At 41.2% G+C, this 14,707-nt stretch overlaps 1 protein-coding gene across 5 annotated transcripts in view; it reads right to left on the bottom strand.

Annotated features, from left to right (window-relative positions):
- Positions 1-14,707, bottom strand: part of TENM1 (teneurin transmembrane protein 1) — a 327,538-nt gene that overhangs the window by 178,308 nt on the left and 134,523 nt on the right. For all 5 annotated transcript variants that reach the window (XM_087940951.1, XM_087940953.1, XM_087940950.1 and 2 more), the window contains one exon: positions 9,123-9,360. In XM_087940951.1, coding sequence (XP_087797077.1) covers positions 9,123-9,360 — 238 coding nt within the window. The remainder of the gene's footprint in view (positions 1-9,122; positions 9,361-14,707) is intronic.

Genomic DNA, 14,707 nt, shown 5'->3' with positions numbered 1-14,707 from the left:
TTATTTCAAAACAGGAAAGTAATGACTCATTAAGAAAAGTGTCACATCTGCCTGATAATTACCTCCAAAAATTTCTAGTTCAGGAGACTGTTGCAACTGTCTAAGTTGTTTTATTTTCCCTAGGAAATAACAAACTTGATGTTTCACTTTATACACTTAATCCTGGCCATCAGTCTGGTGCAGCAATGGATTTTGGCAAAGATGAAACCCAAGACATATTTCCCAGTCAAACATAAAATATATAGTTTTATATAATTATTGCCCCACTCCTCTTAATGAATTAGGACTCTTATAGAATATGATGGGCGAGGATATTGATGGTTATTTTTTAAAAAAAATGTTAGTAGATTTGGACTAGATAACCTGCAAGGTCCCTTCCAACTCTGTTAATCGGTAATCTAGCAAATCAATGGGGGTGAAGGAGTGTGTATGGACACATTTGTGTGCATGCCTTTGAGTTAGTCATAATTATAAAGAAAAAGTCCCTGCAGTTTTCATGACATTTTTGCAAGTGGTTTGTTGCTGCCTTCTGCCTTACGCTGAGAAGCTGTGACTGACCCAAAGTCATTCAGTTGGCTTCCACTACCAAAGGCAGGAACACAACACAGATTGGTCAACTCCTAGTTCTGCTGGTGTAATTTGAAACCAGGACAGAAAAACCAGTATTCTTGTCTGGTTCAGCCCATTCCCATGGCTATTGCTATCCTGGACAAACCCTGGGAAAAAAATTCCTGTGGCATCAACACATTTGTTCATAACTGGCAAGTCAGAATTCTGAAGGATGTTTTAGGACTACATCTACACGGGTCTTCAACATACAATCCAATGCTCTTCCATTCAGAAGGAATTTTTACTGTTCTGTAAGGGTTTCTCCGTGGCAATTGGCTAGTGACTAAGGAACTAGAATTACAATCAGAGTGACAGCCGTTGGAAAGCATGTTCCATTTAAGAGATAGTTTAAGGCTCCTATAAAGACAATAAGCCAGAGCGATGAGGCAAATCGTATGTGTCAACCACACATGCAAAGGAGAATCCCACCTCATCCTGGGCACCCTTTTTTTGAACTATTACCATCTGGCAGACGGTACAGGAGAATAAAAACAAGGACAAATAGGCTGAAAAACAGCTTCTATCCCAGGGGAGTACCTCTATTGAATTCTGCTGTATAGTGCAGTGTTGGTGTGGTGTCAGGGGTTTCCGGTTCAATGTGTGGAGGGTGAAGGATGTTTGTATGTGTTTATTTTCATGGTGATGGTCATGATGTGCACTGAAGATGGTGTCTGATTTCGTTGTATGAAGTATAATGACAATAAAGTAAACTAAATAAAGTAAACTAAAAAAAATGGAGACAACAGAATTTGAGTTCTTTGTTCTACACCATGGGTGTGTGTGTGTACATTTATACAGCAGAGGTGATATTCAGCAGGTTCTGACCAGTTCTGGAGAACTGGTAGCAGAAATTTTGAGTAATTTGGAGAACTGGCAAATACCATCTCTGACTGGCCCCACCCACCCCATCTATTCTCTGCCTCCCATTGAGTCCCAGCTGATTGGCTGGCTCTTCTTTGGTTGCCCTGCATAGAAGAACCGAGCTGGAAAGCAGGTTAGTGGGGTGGGGAGCAGAGGTTGTATTCATCCGCTTCTGACCAGTTCTGAAGAACCGGTAGCGGAAATTTTGAGTCGTTCAGAGAACTGGCAAATCCCACCTCTGACTGGCCCCACCCCCATCTATTCTCTGCCTCCCGAGTCCCAGCTGATCGGCTGGGTCTTCTTGGTTGCCCTGCATAGGAGAACAGAGCTGGAAAGCAGGTTAGTGGGGTGGAGAGAGAATAGGGATTTTGCAGTATCCTTCCCCTGCCACACCCACCAAGCCACACTCACCAAACCAAGCCACACCCACAGAACCAATAGTATTTTTTTTTTGAATCTCACCACCGTTATACAAGTAGTCTTGACTTACAACAGTTCATTTAGTGAGTCCTGATTTACAACAGTTCATTTAGTGACAGCTCAAACTTACAATGGCACTGAAAAAAGTGACTTATGACAGTTTTTCAGAGTTATGGCCTTTGCAGCATCCCCACGATCACGGGATCAAAATTCAGATGCTTGGCTACAGGTTCATATTTATGTCCCGGGGTCAATTGATGGGGAAGTCAATGGGGAAGCCAGATTCACTTAACAACCATTTATCAACTGCAGTGGTTCACTTAGCAACTCTGCAGTGGTTCACTTAACAACTGTGGTACAGTGGTTAGAGTGCAGTACTGCAGCCTACTTCTGCTGCCTGCTGGCTGCCTGCAATTTGGCAGTTCGAATCTCACCAGGCTCAAGGTTGACTCAGCCTTCCATCCTTCCGAGGTGGGTCAAAGGAGGACCTCGATTGTTAAGTGGGGGGCATATGCTGACTCTGTAAACCGCTTAGAAAGGGCTGGAAAGCACTGTAAAGCAGTATGTAAGTCCAAATGCTATTGCTAAAATGGGGCAAAATTCACTTAACCAATGTTTCCCTTAACAACAGAAAATTTGGGCTCAATTGTGGTTGTAACTCAAGGGCTACCTGTATAAGATGGAAAGAAGAACATGCAAACTTGAGCTTTTTTCTTTATCCTTGTTGTCTGACACAGATTTTTTTACAATATTGTCCTTGCTCTTTGCTACAATCGTTATCTTCTTAAAACAGTTGTGACATTGTTTTTATGGGTGAGATGTTCTTGGTATCATCAGTAGGATTGGAAAAGGTTGCATAAGACTTGGTTCCAGGGTGTTAATTCTCTTCAAAGTTAGGGTGGATAATGGCTGAACTAGAGCTCTTTCTCTCGTTGAGCCTTGTTTATTCGTTTCTACCTGGAGACAGATGGCCTGGCATCTATTGCGCTTTAGGTATCAGTTCAAACACATTTTATTATCCCAAATGTTCAAAGGATAAAAAAGCTCTCCATTTATGTGTTCATTAATGCTGCCTACCTGTATTTATGTGCTATGATGTTTCAGTTTTTAAATCTGCTCTGCTAATGTATTTTTTTTTTCATTTCCCTTCCATCTTTTTTTAAAAAAACCTTTGCTATTAAGGATTATCCCAATGCTACAATTTCCTTCTCTTGTTATCCTGACCACCTGATGCCTCTCTTTAAATCCTTGCATTGGTTTCCTGTCTATTTCAAAGCTTGTAAAAAGGCTTTATATCCCTTATCTTCACGAGATAAAGCTTTGCTGCATCCTGAAACAAACCAAGGTTTTCAGTGGCCTCTTTCTTATGCCTCTGTAAGAAGATCTCGCTTCTGTCTTCCAAATTCCTTTTTAATACTCAGCTTTCCCCGAAACGAGTTGGAACCAGCGAAGCCAGTGTTATGATTAAGCAAAGAGAAACAATTACTGCAGGCTACTAAATGTTAAATGATGGGCAGCAAAGAACTGGAAGAGAATGGTATGCGTCATGCCTTTTATATCTCTAAGCTAGCCAGTTATCTTTGAAGCAATGAAGGATCTTGCTTCATCACTAATGCTAAACCAAGCATCCATTTCCAGCCTTTTATAAATGAATGGAAAGGGCACCATCTAAATCTTTACTTCTATAAATAGTCCGGTTTGGGTTTTCTCTGGGAACAGAGTTCTAGACTAGTGTTTGTCCTAACTTTAAGATGTGTGGACATCAGTCCCCAGAATTCAGAATTCTGGAATAATCAAGGAGCTGGACCTTATTTAATTTGTATCCCGCCTTTATTATTTTTGCAAATAACTTGTGACAGCCAACATACTTAATACTCCTTCCTTCTCCTCTTTTTCCCAAAACAATGACGCCATGAGGAGGGTTGGGCAGAGAGAGTGTGACTGTCCAGCTGGCTTTTATTGCTAAGGTGGGACTTGAACTCATAGTCTCCTGCTTTTTAGTTTGGCGTTTTAACCACTAGTCCAAATGGGCTTTCACATATTTTTAAAACATTCTGCCTGATGAGTTCTGGGAGTTGAAGTCCACACATCTTAAGATTGACAAAGTGGGAAAAAACGCCGGTCTAGGCCAAGAGAAGTGAGTGTGGGTGCCTTCCAGACAGAGGTGGTATTCAGCCAGTTCTGACAGGTTCTGGAAAACCGTTAGTGGAAATTTTGAGTAGCTTGGAGAACTGTCAAAGACCACCTCTGACTGTCCCCACCAACCCCATCTATTCTCTGCCTCCCATTGAGTCCCAGCTGATCAGCTAGGTCTTCTTTGGTTGTCCTGCACAGGAGAACGGAGCTGGAAAGCAGGTTAGTGGGGTGGGGAGGGAATGGAGATTTTGCAGTAACCTTCCCCTACCACCCCCACCAAGCCATGCTACCCCCCACCCCACCAAGCCACACCATGCCCCAAAAGCCACGCCCACAGAACCTGTAGTAAAAAAAAAAAAAAAATGAATACCACCACTGCTTCCAGAGGTTTTAAAAGAGAGCGATATCAAGCTGTCTGCAAGGACTAAAAATCTTTCCATTCCCCACCATCCTGTCAGAGTTTTATTGAGAAATGAAACATCTCCAAAGAAAAAACAAGAAGGTCCAGTTGTCTCCTGAAAAAGAAACTTTGGGCCAACCATCAGCTGTATGACTGAGTATCTGTACAAACTATTAACCTGCAAATTCATTCTGATGGTTAAAAACCATTGATTTATAGAGCCGGAAGGGACCAAGCATCATACGTTCTGTCCTAGATACAATATTTTCCTACCCTAACAAAGATGATTAATATATAGTGGATGTAATTTTTTTTCTGTTTCCTATGCTAGTGTCAATTCCCTCTTTTTCTGCTACTTCCTCGAATCTATTTTGGAGCATAACCCATTTAGTCTAAGAATTAGACATGTAATTTTTTTTAAAAAAAATGTAATGTGTTCCAATAAAACCATGTGAAAACACTTAGTAATAATGATGGATATCGTGAACCACGATGAGTATCATCAGAACTGTAGGATGAGGTAGGAACACATTAAAGTGAACATAAAAACAAATGAAACCCGTTTGAAGAAAACAGCCCTTGACCCGATTTTATTTATTTTTAATAAATATTTAATATTTTAATATACCTAAAGCTAATGATAACCAATCAGTTTTAAGAATCAGATTTGATTCCCTAGGAGCACACAACATGTGCATTCTGAATTATCTCTCCTCTGTATTAGAGGGGGGCAGAAATAAATGCCTTTAAATCTTCTTTGAGAGTACAAATCATCCGAACAGACTCTTTAAAAAAAATACAAAAATACCCAGCTTATAGCTATTAGAAATTTTTCAGCATGTTACACAACAGAGATTTAAAACAGTAAAACAGCTGCCATCCCATGTGTCTGATGGGATAAGGAGCCTACCTACCCACCCCCCACCCTGGCTTCCTCTCTTCCTTTTCATTCATGCAGCTATGCAAAAAAAAGGGAGGGGAACACTTGTCTTTAGTGAGTCTCATTAAATCATTTTAGAAGAAAAAAGAGAGACTTTACTTATGCTGAAATAGAAAAACAAACAAACAAACCCACCCCCGAAACACAAACACTTTAACCCTTCTGCTCAGGCAGAAACTACCTTATATAGCCAGCCTCTGGAAAGAGATTATAGGTTATCTAAGGTGACCGAGATGATCAAGTAAAGGATAATGACATTTTTGCTCGATAATGTGTTGTGGTTTGCCGGCAATAGGTGCGGACGACTGAGGTCTCGGAGAGCGAGGACTCAGATGAGGGGCCTGCGTGTGATGCAGGGATGGGGCCAGGACCATCAGGGAGTGGGGTGCTGCCTTTGGAGACTGTGGAGGCTGGCAGCAGTGATGAAGAGGTTCCCGAGGAGCGTGTGCCCAGTGCATATGCGTGCAGGGCTGCTTGAAGGAAAGAGCAGCTGCAGCAGCATGGGCAACTCGGGAGTAAGGCTGCAAGGTGATGGCCCCTCCCTTAAGGGATAAAAGCCAGCTGAGAAACAGGAGTTCTTTGCAGGAAGCAAAAAAGTTTTTGCATTCATTCTTGTGGACATTCGGAAATATCTTGCTTGGTGCTTGGAAACGCTTTGTGTTTGAAATATTTATTGGCAACTTTATCTAGTGTTCTTGGTAGCCTTGCACAACCTTGGCAAGGCTTGTTCTTATCAGAGACAATTAATTTGAAACAGTCTTTTAACCACGAAGGAACGGAATTCGTAAAGAATCATTAAAAGGTTTTGCTGTTACCTTGTTTCCTTGGAACAAGGTTTGGGTCAGAATATAATGTTGGATTAGACTTAAGGAAGCCAATCTCATCTTTGAAAAAAAATAAAATAAAATGTATTGGGTAACCACCAGCCTTTCTTGGTCTGATTCATCTTAGAGGCCCAATGTGAAGCTCAGTTTGTGATGGAAGAAGACCACCATCTATTCTCCCTTAAAGTTAAGGCCAGTCTTATGATTAGGTTAAGTAAAACAACTGCCTGCCTTAAGGAAGGAACAGAAGATGTGGCAAGATGGAAACTGAGGGTCCTTGTCTATGTGTTCTGACAAAGGCTTCCTGAGACAGTAACAATCACACGCTGTTCCTAAAAAACCCTTTTTTAAAATTTCAATGGTTGTGAATTATATGCATTCATAGCCCGTAATGAATCCCAAACAAATAGTCCAACAGGAGTCTGCCACAGTCTTTCGGGATAAGTCTGATAAGCACCCACCTTTATCTCCCTTGAAATGCTGCCAACAATTAAATTGCCTATTAGCTGTAAAAGGCCAGATGGAGCACAAAGTCAACAGGGAGCTTAAACCAACCAGAATGAACAACGTTGCTTCCTGCAAAGGCTCATGTCCCTTTGCTCCTCCTTTATATCTTATGGGAGAGGCCAACCATAGGCATGAAAGCCAGCTGGGTGATGTAGGGCCAATCACCAGGAAACCATGAGTAGCTTATCCATATGTTACTTTTACAGCTGCACTGTTTCCCTAATGTACAAGTTGCAATTAGCTTTCAGCTCATTTTGAAGGTATAAAACTGTTCCACAAATGTTTATTGTAGTGGCTTTTAAGTAAATGCAGATTCAGGATATCTGGTTAATTTCTGCTAACACTGGTTTAAAAAAACATCACACTTTGAGATTGGTAAACTGCTTAAAAGGAAATTAGAAGCTTACTTTACTCTTTATAGTGCATAGAAAAAGGAAAGACAAGGAAAATGTTTGACCTGGGTTTCCACATGTTTTCTTATCAAGGTTTTTGAAGAAAATAAAACTGACAAAATTAAAATGCTGACAGCACATTGTTGTATTAGAGGCACAACATAGGCAAACACGGATTCCTTCTCCTCTTTCTTTTAGCTAAATTAATTAGAAGAAAATGTCTACTTTCCTGTGGTCGACTAAGCCATCAATGGGGCATCTTTGGTTCCACAACTAAAGATGTTCTGAAATCAATAATTAATTCTGCTTTCTGTATGAAACTCAGGTCATGGAACCAATTGTCCACTGATTTGAAGCTCAGAAAGTGCTTAAAAACATAATCACCTAGCTGTTTCACAATATTTTAACAAGAAGGCATTCCTTTTTTAGTTTGTAATACTCTACATTTCATGTTTGTATGATCTTCACTATATATTTGAAAGCTGCCAAGAAAGGCTAAGAAAGTGGGGGTATTCCTGACTGGAATATAATGTTGCAATTATAAGTAGTCCTCAAATCATGGCCATAATGGATTCTGTCCATCCTGGCTGTAACTTGTGACCATTGTAAAATGGGTTGGACACATGTCTAGCCCAATTTGATGACCATGTTCACAGTAGCCATTAAGTGAATCACTAGAATTGTTAAGCAAATCCAGTCATTAAGTGAACACTGTGGTCATTAAACAAACCAATGGTTTACTATTGGCATAGTTTTGCCAAAAACCAGACGTCAATGCCAGTCATAAAAGTCATAAAATGCAGTAATGAGACAGCAAGATAATGCAAAAGGCCATAAATGCATCCAGTGTTGGTCACAATTAAAAAAAGATGTTGAGACTCTAGAAAGAGTGCAGAGAAGAGCAACCAGGATGATTAGGGGACTAGAGGTTGAAACATATGATGAAGGGTTGCAGGAACTGGGAATGGCTAGTCTAGGGAAGGGAAGGACCAGGGGAGACAGGAGAGCAGTCTTCCAATATTTGAGGGGCTGCCACAGAGAGGAGGAAGGGGGGTCAAGCTATTTGTCTGAAGGCCAGACAAGGAATAATGGATGGAAACTGATCAGGGAGAGATTCAACCTAGAAATAAGGAGAAATTTACTAACAGTGAGAACAATTAACCAGTGAAACAGCTTGCTTTCAGAAGTTATGGGAGCTTCACCAATGGGAGCTTTCAAGAAGGGACTTGACTGCCATCTGTCAGAAATGATGTGGGGTCTCCTTTCTGGGTGGGGGGTTGGACTAGATGACTTACAAGGTCCCTTCCAGTTCTGTTAATCTGTTAAAAAACTAGGGGTGATATAATCATCGTTCCAATATTTGAGGGGCTGCCACAAAGAAGAGGATTTAACCTCCAAAGCACCAGAAGGCAGGACAAGAAGCAAAGGATGGGAACTAAATAAGTGGAAAAGCAACATGGAATTAAGGAGAAACTTCCTAACAGTGAGAACAATCAACTAGTAGAACAGTTGTGGGGGCTGAATCTGTTCCAGACTAGTAGGCTCGAAAGCCTGCAACTCTGATTGGCCCGCGAATAGCAGATCGTGATTGGTCGCCACAGACTGATGTGATTGGCTAGTAAACGGGCTGCCGCGATTGGCCCTGCCAAGAGCGGCAAACTCAAATCGCTTTCATTGGCTGCCTAGCCGCAGCCAGCCCTATATAAGGGGCTGCTGCGGCTGGGATAGTTTGCTCAGATCTGAAGTCACTAATAAAGAGCTGTTGTTGTTATCTGAGTCTTGTCTCCGTTCTTGAACCATCCTCCCAGATCTAACAGAATCACTAGAGGCTTTCAAGAAGAGACTAGACAGTCACTTATCTGAAATGATATAAGGTCTCCTGTTTGAGACCCTGGGGGCTGGACTAGAAGACCTCAAAGGTCCTTTCAAACTCAGTTATTCTCTGTTATTCTATCTTGTTGTGCTGCTTTCTTTGATTCCTGCCCATTTTTAGCTTACAAGCTTGTTCAAGGACAGGTTTAGAAATGTTTTACCTGGTCTCCAGTGGTATGTTACTGTTCAGAACCCAGCTGTTATGAAGATGCACAGAGTCCTGGGTGTTTGGGGGCGATGGGGCGGCTGGATTCGGCTGGCTGCGGGTGGTCAGCGATCTGGCTTGGAGGGAATTGGCTGCTGAAGGAGGCTTTCGGCTGCAGGTGCACGCGTGAGGAGGTGGTGGCGGAGGTGGTAGCGGTCTGAAGGTAAACTGGTTGCATGGGCTTCCTGGCATTTCTGCATTCAGAGAGAAAGCGGACAAAACAAAGAGGGCCGATTATTATTTCCCCGCAACGGATGGAAGCTAATCAAAGAGAGAAGCGACCTAGAAGTAAAGAAAAACTTATTGACAGTTAGAACAACGAATCAATGAAACAACTTGGCTCTAGAAGCTGGGAGTGCTCCAACACTGGAGGTATTTAAGAATTGGACAATCATTTGTCTGAGATTTGAGGTGGGCTGGTGGAGATTTGCAGGGGTTTGGGAAATCCTTTCGCTAAGGTTCTGTGCAGTTTGGAGAACCCCTAAATTCCACTCCTAGCTGGCCATGCCCACCTCACCCCACCCCTTGAAGGAGTCACCACATGGACTGTTTTGGATGCAGGTAAGTGCAGGGCATGCAGGGAGGCTCGGGGAGGATGAGAAATGGGTCTCCTGGAAGTTCGGAAAGGCTGGAAATGGGCTCATTTCCAGCTTCCATAGAGCCTTCGGAGCCTGGGGAGGCTGGTTTCGCCTTCCCAGTGGCTCAAGGAAAGCCTCCGGAGCCCGGGGAGAGCAAAAACACCTCCCCTCTGCTATGGTGCACGAGGCTAACTAGGCCACACCCACCATGGCCATGCCTACCCAGCAACTGGGCAGAGAACCCTTTGCTAAAATTTTTGAAGTCCACCTCTGTCTGAGATGATCTAGGGCTTCTTGCCTGAGTAGGGGGTTAGACTAGAAGACCTCCAAGATCCCTTCCACATCTGTTATTCTATTATTTCAAGCAACCAAGAACAGAGTGCCTTGGTCCCATAGGATTGCAACATTGTCTAGAAATTGAAGTCAATATATCAAAGATGCCATTGTTTGTTTATTTGCATCTCCCCCCTTTTATTTTTACAAATAAGATAAAGTGACAAATATATCCAACACACCATTCTCAGAGGTGGCATCCTACCGGTTCAGACCGGTTCTATAGAACCGCTTGGGATCAGTTCTATAGAACAGGTTGTTATGATTCTGCGCAGTTCAGAGAACTGCCAAATCGTTCCCCTGGCTGACCCCTCCCCTCCCTGCCCAGTCAGTCCTTATCGTGCATGCACAACATTGTGCGCATGCCCAACAGCACTGACTGCTTTCTTCCCTGTCCAGTCACTCCTTAAGTTATTTCTTTTTTCCCCCCTCCCGAGGAACAGCTGTTCCTATGGTCAGCTGTGCTGGGATTCCCCTCACTTACTTATTGTTTCACTGAGGAGGCTTCCCTGAGGCCCAGAAAGGCAAAAAATGGAGTGGATACACAGCCCCCTGCCCAGGGAAGCTTCCTGAGAGCAAAAACGTCCCCCAGGAGTCTTCCCTGAGGCCCAGAAGGCCCCAAAATGGGGGGTGCTGCCCCCCCAAAATAAGGCACTCTCACCTAGTTATATGGCTGCTCCCACCTAGCCACGCCCAACTAGCCATGCCCACAGAACTGGCTGTTACAAAATTTGAATCCCACCCCTGACCTTTCTCCTATTTCCCCACAACAACCGTCCTGTGGGGTGAGTTGGGCTGAGAGAGAGAAAATGTCCCGAGGTCACTCAGCTAAGGCAAGACTAGAACTCACAGTCTCTCCCTGTTTCTAGCCCGGTGCCTTAACGACTAGAACATGCTGGCTCTCAAACAATCTGTAAGCTCAATTCAATCGTCACTGAAACGCTCCCAAAGTACATGCCTATGAAACACTGTGTCTTCTTGCATGCATCAAATTAAACCAGCTTATTCCAGCATTAAGGGAAGACCCAAGAAAATAACTAACATAGCTAGTCCTTCAATTTACAATCACCATCGAACCTGGAATTATGGTGGTAAGTCATGGAGGTCATATGAGTGGGAGACCACAATTTTATGACCTTTTGTGGTAAGGGAACACCATGATAATTAAGTTTCCCACAACAGGTGAGTTTTTGCTAGAATCTTGAAGTAATTGCCCCAAACTGGCAAAAACAAAACACAAAACAAAACAAAACAAAAAACCCTGGGATGCTTACAAACAGCTATAAATGTGAGCTAGTTTTCAATTGCCCAAAATACAATCACATGACTGTGTGTGTGTTTGTCAGAACTTTGAAATTGGATCCTAATTAGATGTGGGGAGCCTTAACTTTAAATGACCATTAAGCAACCAGTTGTTAAACAAGGACTACCTGTAGTAGAACTCCTGTCTAGTTCTTTATTTTTTCTAGAACAGAAAAATAGTAAATATATGAAGACCTAAAAAGCATCAAGAACAGACACCATAAAATAAAACAGAATAAAAATGGTATTATAAGAAGTTCCAGTCTGTATGAATGGTGAGTGAATGAATATTTTGTATAATGGCATCACAAAATTGGGTGACCTAGGAAGACACATTTTTGAGTCCTTCTTTGAAAGATGTACCGTTAATCAAAAATCATTCTCCCTACCCAGAGATTTCTTGGCATCAAATTAATGAAGGCTTGTATAGAGTATAGTAGAATAGAGTAGAGTAGAATTGAATTGAACTGAATTCTTTACTGGCCAAGTGTGATTGGAATATGTCTTCGGTGCATAAGCTCTCAGGGTGCATAAAAGCTATAAGAGATAAATGCCAGAAAGGTCATACTGTGTCCAATATTTTAATATATATTCAATAGAAATTTAATTTTAAAAAACCTATAAGTGATAAATCATGATCATAGTCATCATAAAAATACATTCACCATAAATTATAAGATACAACACAGTGATAGTCATAGGATACTAAATAAGCAATCAACAAAAATCATACTAGGAAACTAAATAAAACAACATAAATTATAAGGATACTAGCAACAAAGTTATGGTCATAAGTACAAAAGGAGAGAGGTAATAGGAAGGATGAGAAGAATAATAGTCATATAGTCTTAGTAAATAGTTTGACAGTGTTGTGGGAATTAGTTGTTTAGCAGAATGATGGCATACAGGGAAAAAAAAACTGTCCTTGTATCTAGTTGTTCTAGTGTGCAATGTTCTATAACATCTTCTATATCTTCTTTGAAAGATGTTCCCTTAATCAAAAATCATTCCCCTTATCCAGAAATTTCTTAGCATCAAATTAATGAAAGTCTGTTTAGAGTTCTTGTAGATGGACTAGCATAGGAGCATATGGGTGTCCAGACTTTTGACTCGCCTGGGCTGAAATAACTGAAGAAGAATCGTCTTGGGACACATTTCAAATGTATACTATATTAAAGTATATGAATCATATAATTTTACGATCTTCTAGGGGTCACATTACTAGTTGCCCAGGGCAGGTTGGACACACTTGGCTTAGAGTTTCTACTGAGCCATGATTTCATGGACATAACCAAAGATACTTCAGAGTATAATTAAAAGGTTCAAAAAGTCCTACTGAGAACAATGTATGTTGCTTGGATCTGAATTTCCAGCAAACCACAGGGAACAGCATAATAATGAATGGTGAAGCTTGTTGAAGGTTTTATGGTATTATTTTATGTTTTGAAATAAAGTCAGATCTATTATTATCTCTTTTATTCATTAAATATGAAACTCAGTCAACTGAACATTTAAAAATGCATCCAAAATATCATTGACTGGCTCTGATGGCTGATACGAGTTGCTGCCAGTATATTCTTAAAATGTACAATGTTCGGAGTAGTGAAGTTTTTTGCAGTTCTGCTGGTGTTATTGGAGGAAGCTGTAATTTGATGTGTTTTGTAAAATTCTTGGACATGGTAGCAAGTGCCCTGATGACAATGGGTATCACTGTTATACATGTTTCATCCATAATCGCGTAGTTTCGATGGCCAGGTTGCAATATTTTGTGATTTTTTTTTCAGCTCTTTTTCTTCAACTCTGGCATCTCCTGGTATAGCGATATCAATAAATTGTACGCTTTGCTTTTTGACAACTGTGATATCTAGCGTGTTGTGTTCCAAATGACGATCTATCATATTCAAAAGTCCCACAAGATCTTCTCCTTATCATCATCATCTTCTTCATCATCATCGTATGATGTTCTTAAAGTAGCCAGGAGACCATAATGCTATTGCAGAATAGTAATAATGCAATTGCAGCTCCGTTATAGGACCCACCCCAAGGTGTGCTACAGGAGGAGTAGTTCTTCCTGCAGTGTCACCCAAGGCCCTCTCCCTTCCTTCTCCCTTCCTGCCTTGCAAGCAGGTGCCACACCCAGGTAGGTTCAGAGCTACCAGGAATCTGACTGCCTGCACAGAGCACTAGCTTGTCTCTCCACCAAAGTGGTTCCTATCTATCTACTTGTATACAATATGTTTTTGAAGAGTTAGGGAGACAAAAGCTGAGTCTAGTGACAGGAGCTCCCCCTGTCATGCAGTTAAAGGTTTCGAACCATTGCAGTTGAGATAAGATCCGGTGTCATTAAGTCATTGAACCACCATGTCTTATCAGATCAGTCATAACCTGAGCGTATGCTGCTACTCAGTCAACCCAACACTTCCTTTCACCAACACTGAAATTAATTTAGTGGAAAGAAACATTCATATTGCAAGCATCAACATCTTTAAAATTAAGACAGAACAGGAGAAATTATTTAACTCTAGCAAACTCTCTTCCTCCCAAGAAACTTTTTTCGGGAATGAATGAATTCTTGAATGAATGAACAGTTTTACTGATGTGCAGTCTCTTTCTCTCTCTGAAAATGAAAGGGAAGGAGAGAGAAAGAGAACCAGTGATGAAGAGGATGGGAAAAATGAAAAAGTGGGTATCAGAGATGGAAATCTTTTTCATGCTAAATTAATTTGGAAGATGTTCTTTGAGAAGCTATAAATATTAATGCATAATAATAAGCAGTATAATCAGAACCTGGTAGATTAGATTAACAGGAAGCATTAGCAGGATTCTTTCCACAGCTATCGGAAAAGAGAAATTAAAATCCTCTTTTTAAGACACAAACATGAAAACTAAGATAAGAGGCAGAAAGATTTCACCACCACTAGGCACAAGTGCCTAATCTTCTTCACTTTATTGAGTCTTCTGTATATACATTTTGACCGATAAAAACCCGAAGAACTAGGTCATGACAAGAACACCTCACAGGAATGTGAGATTCTGTCCACTCAGGTGATGAGACCCTGCAGTTTTCTTGGGAACATATCCAGTTTCCTACTGCTCATTGCTTTTGATGAAAAAGAATAGGGTTCAGAAATTAGTTCAAAGTATGGAAGGACACTTCTATTCCTACCATAGATGAATGGTTGCAGAAGCTGATGGAATTGGCTGAAATGGCAAAAATGACTATCATGATTAAAGAAAAGAATATAAATACTTTTGTTTCCACATGGAAACTGCTTCTGAACTTTGTGTTTGATGTGGAGAAGAATGAAACGTTGACTTTGGGTTTTAC

Source organism: Pseudonaja textilis, chromosome 12 (genome assembly GCF_049901715.1).
Source record: "Pseudonaja textilis isolate UNSWEBS1 chromosome 12, rPseTex1.2, whole genome shotgun sequence".
In the NCBI taxonomy this organism is placed as follows: Eukaryota; Metazoa; Chordata; class Lepidosauria; order Squamata; family Elapidae; genus Pseudonaja; species Pseudonaja textilis.
This window is presented reverse-complemented; position numbering and strand designations above follow the sequence as displayed.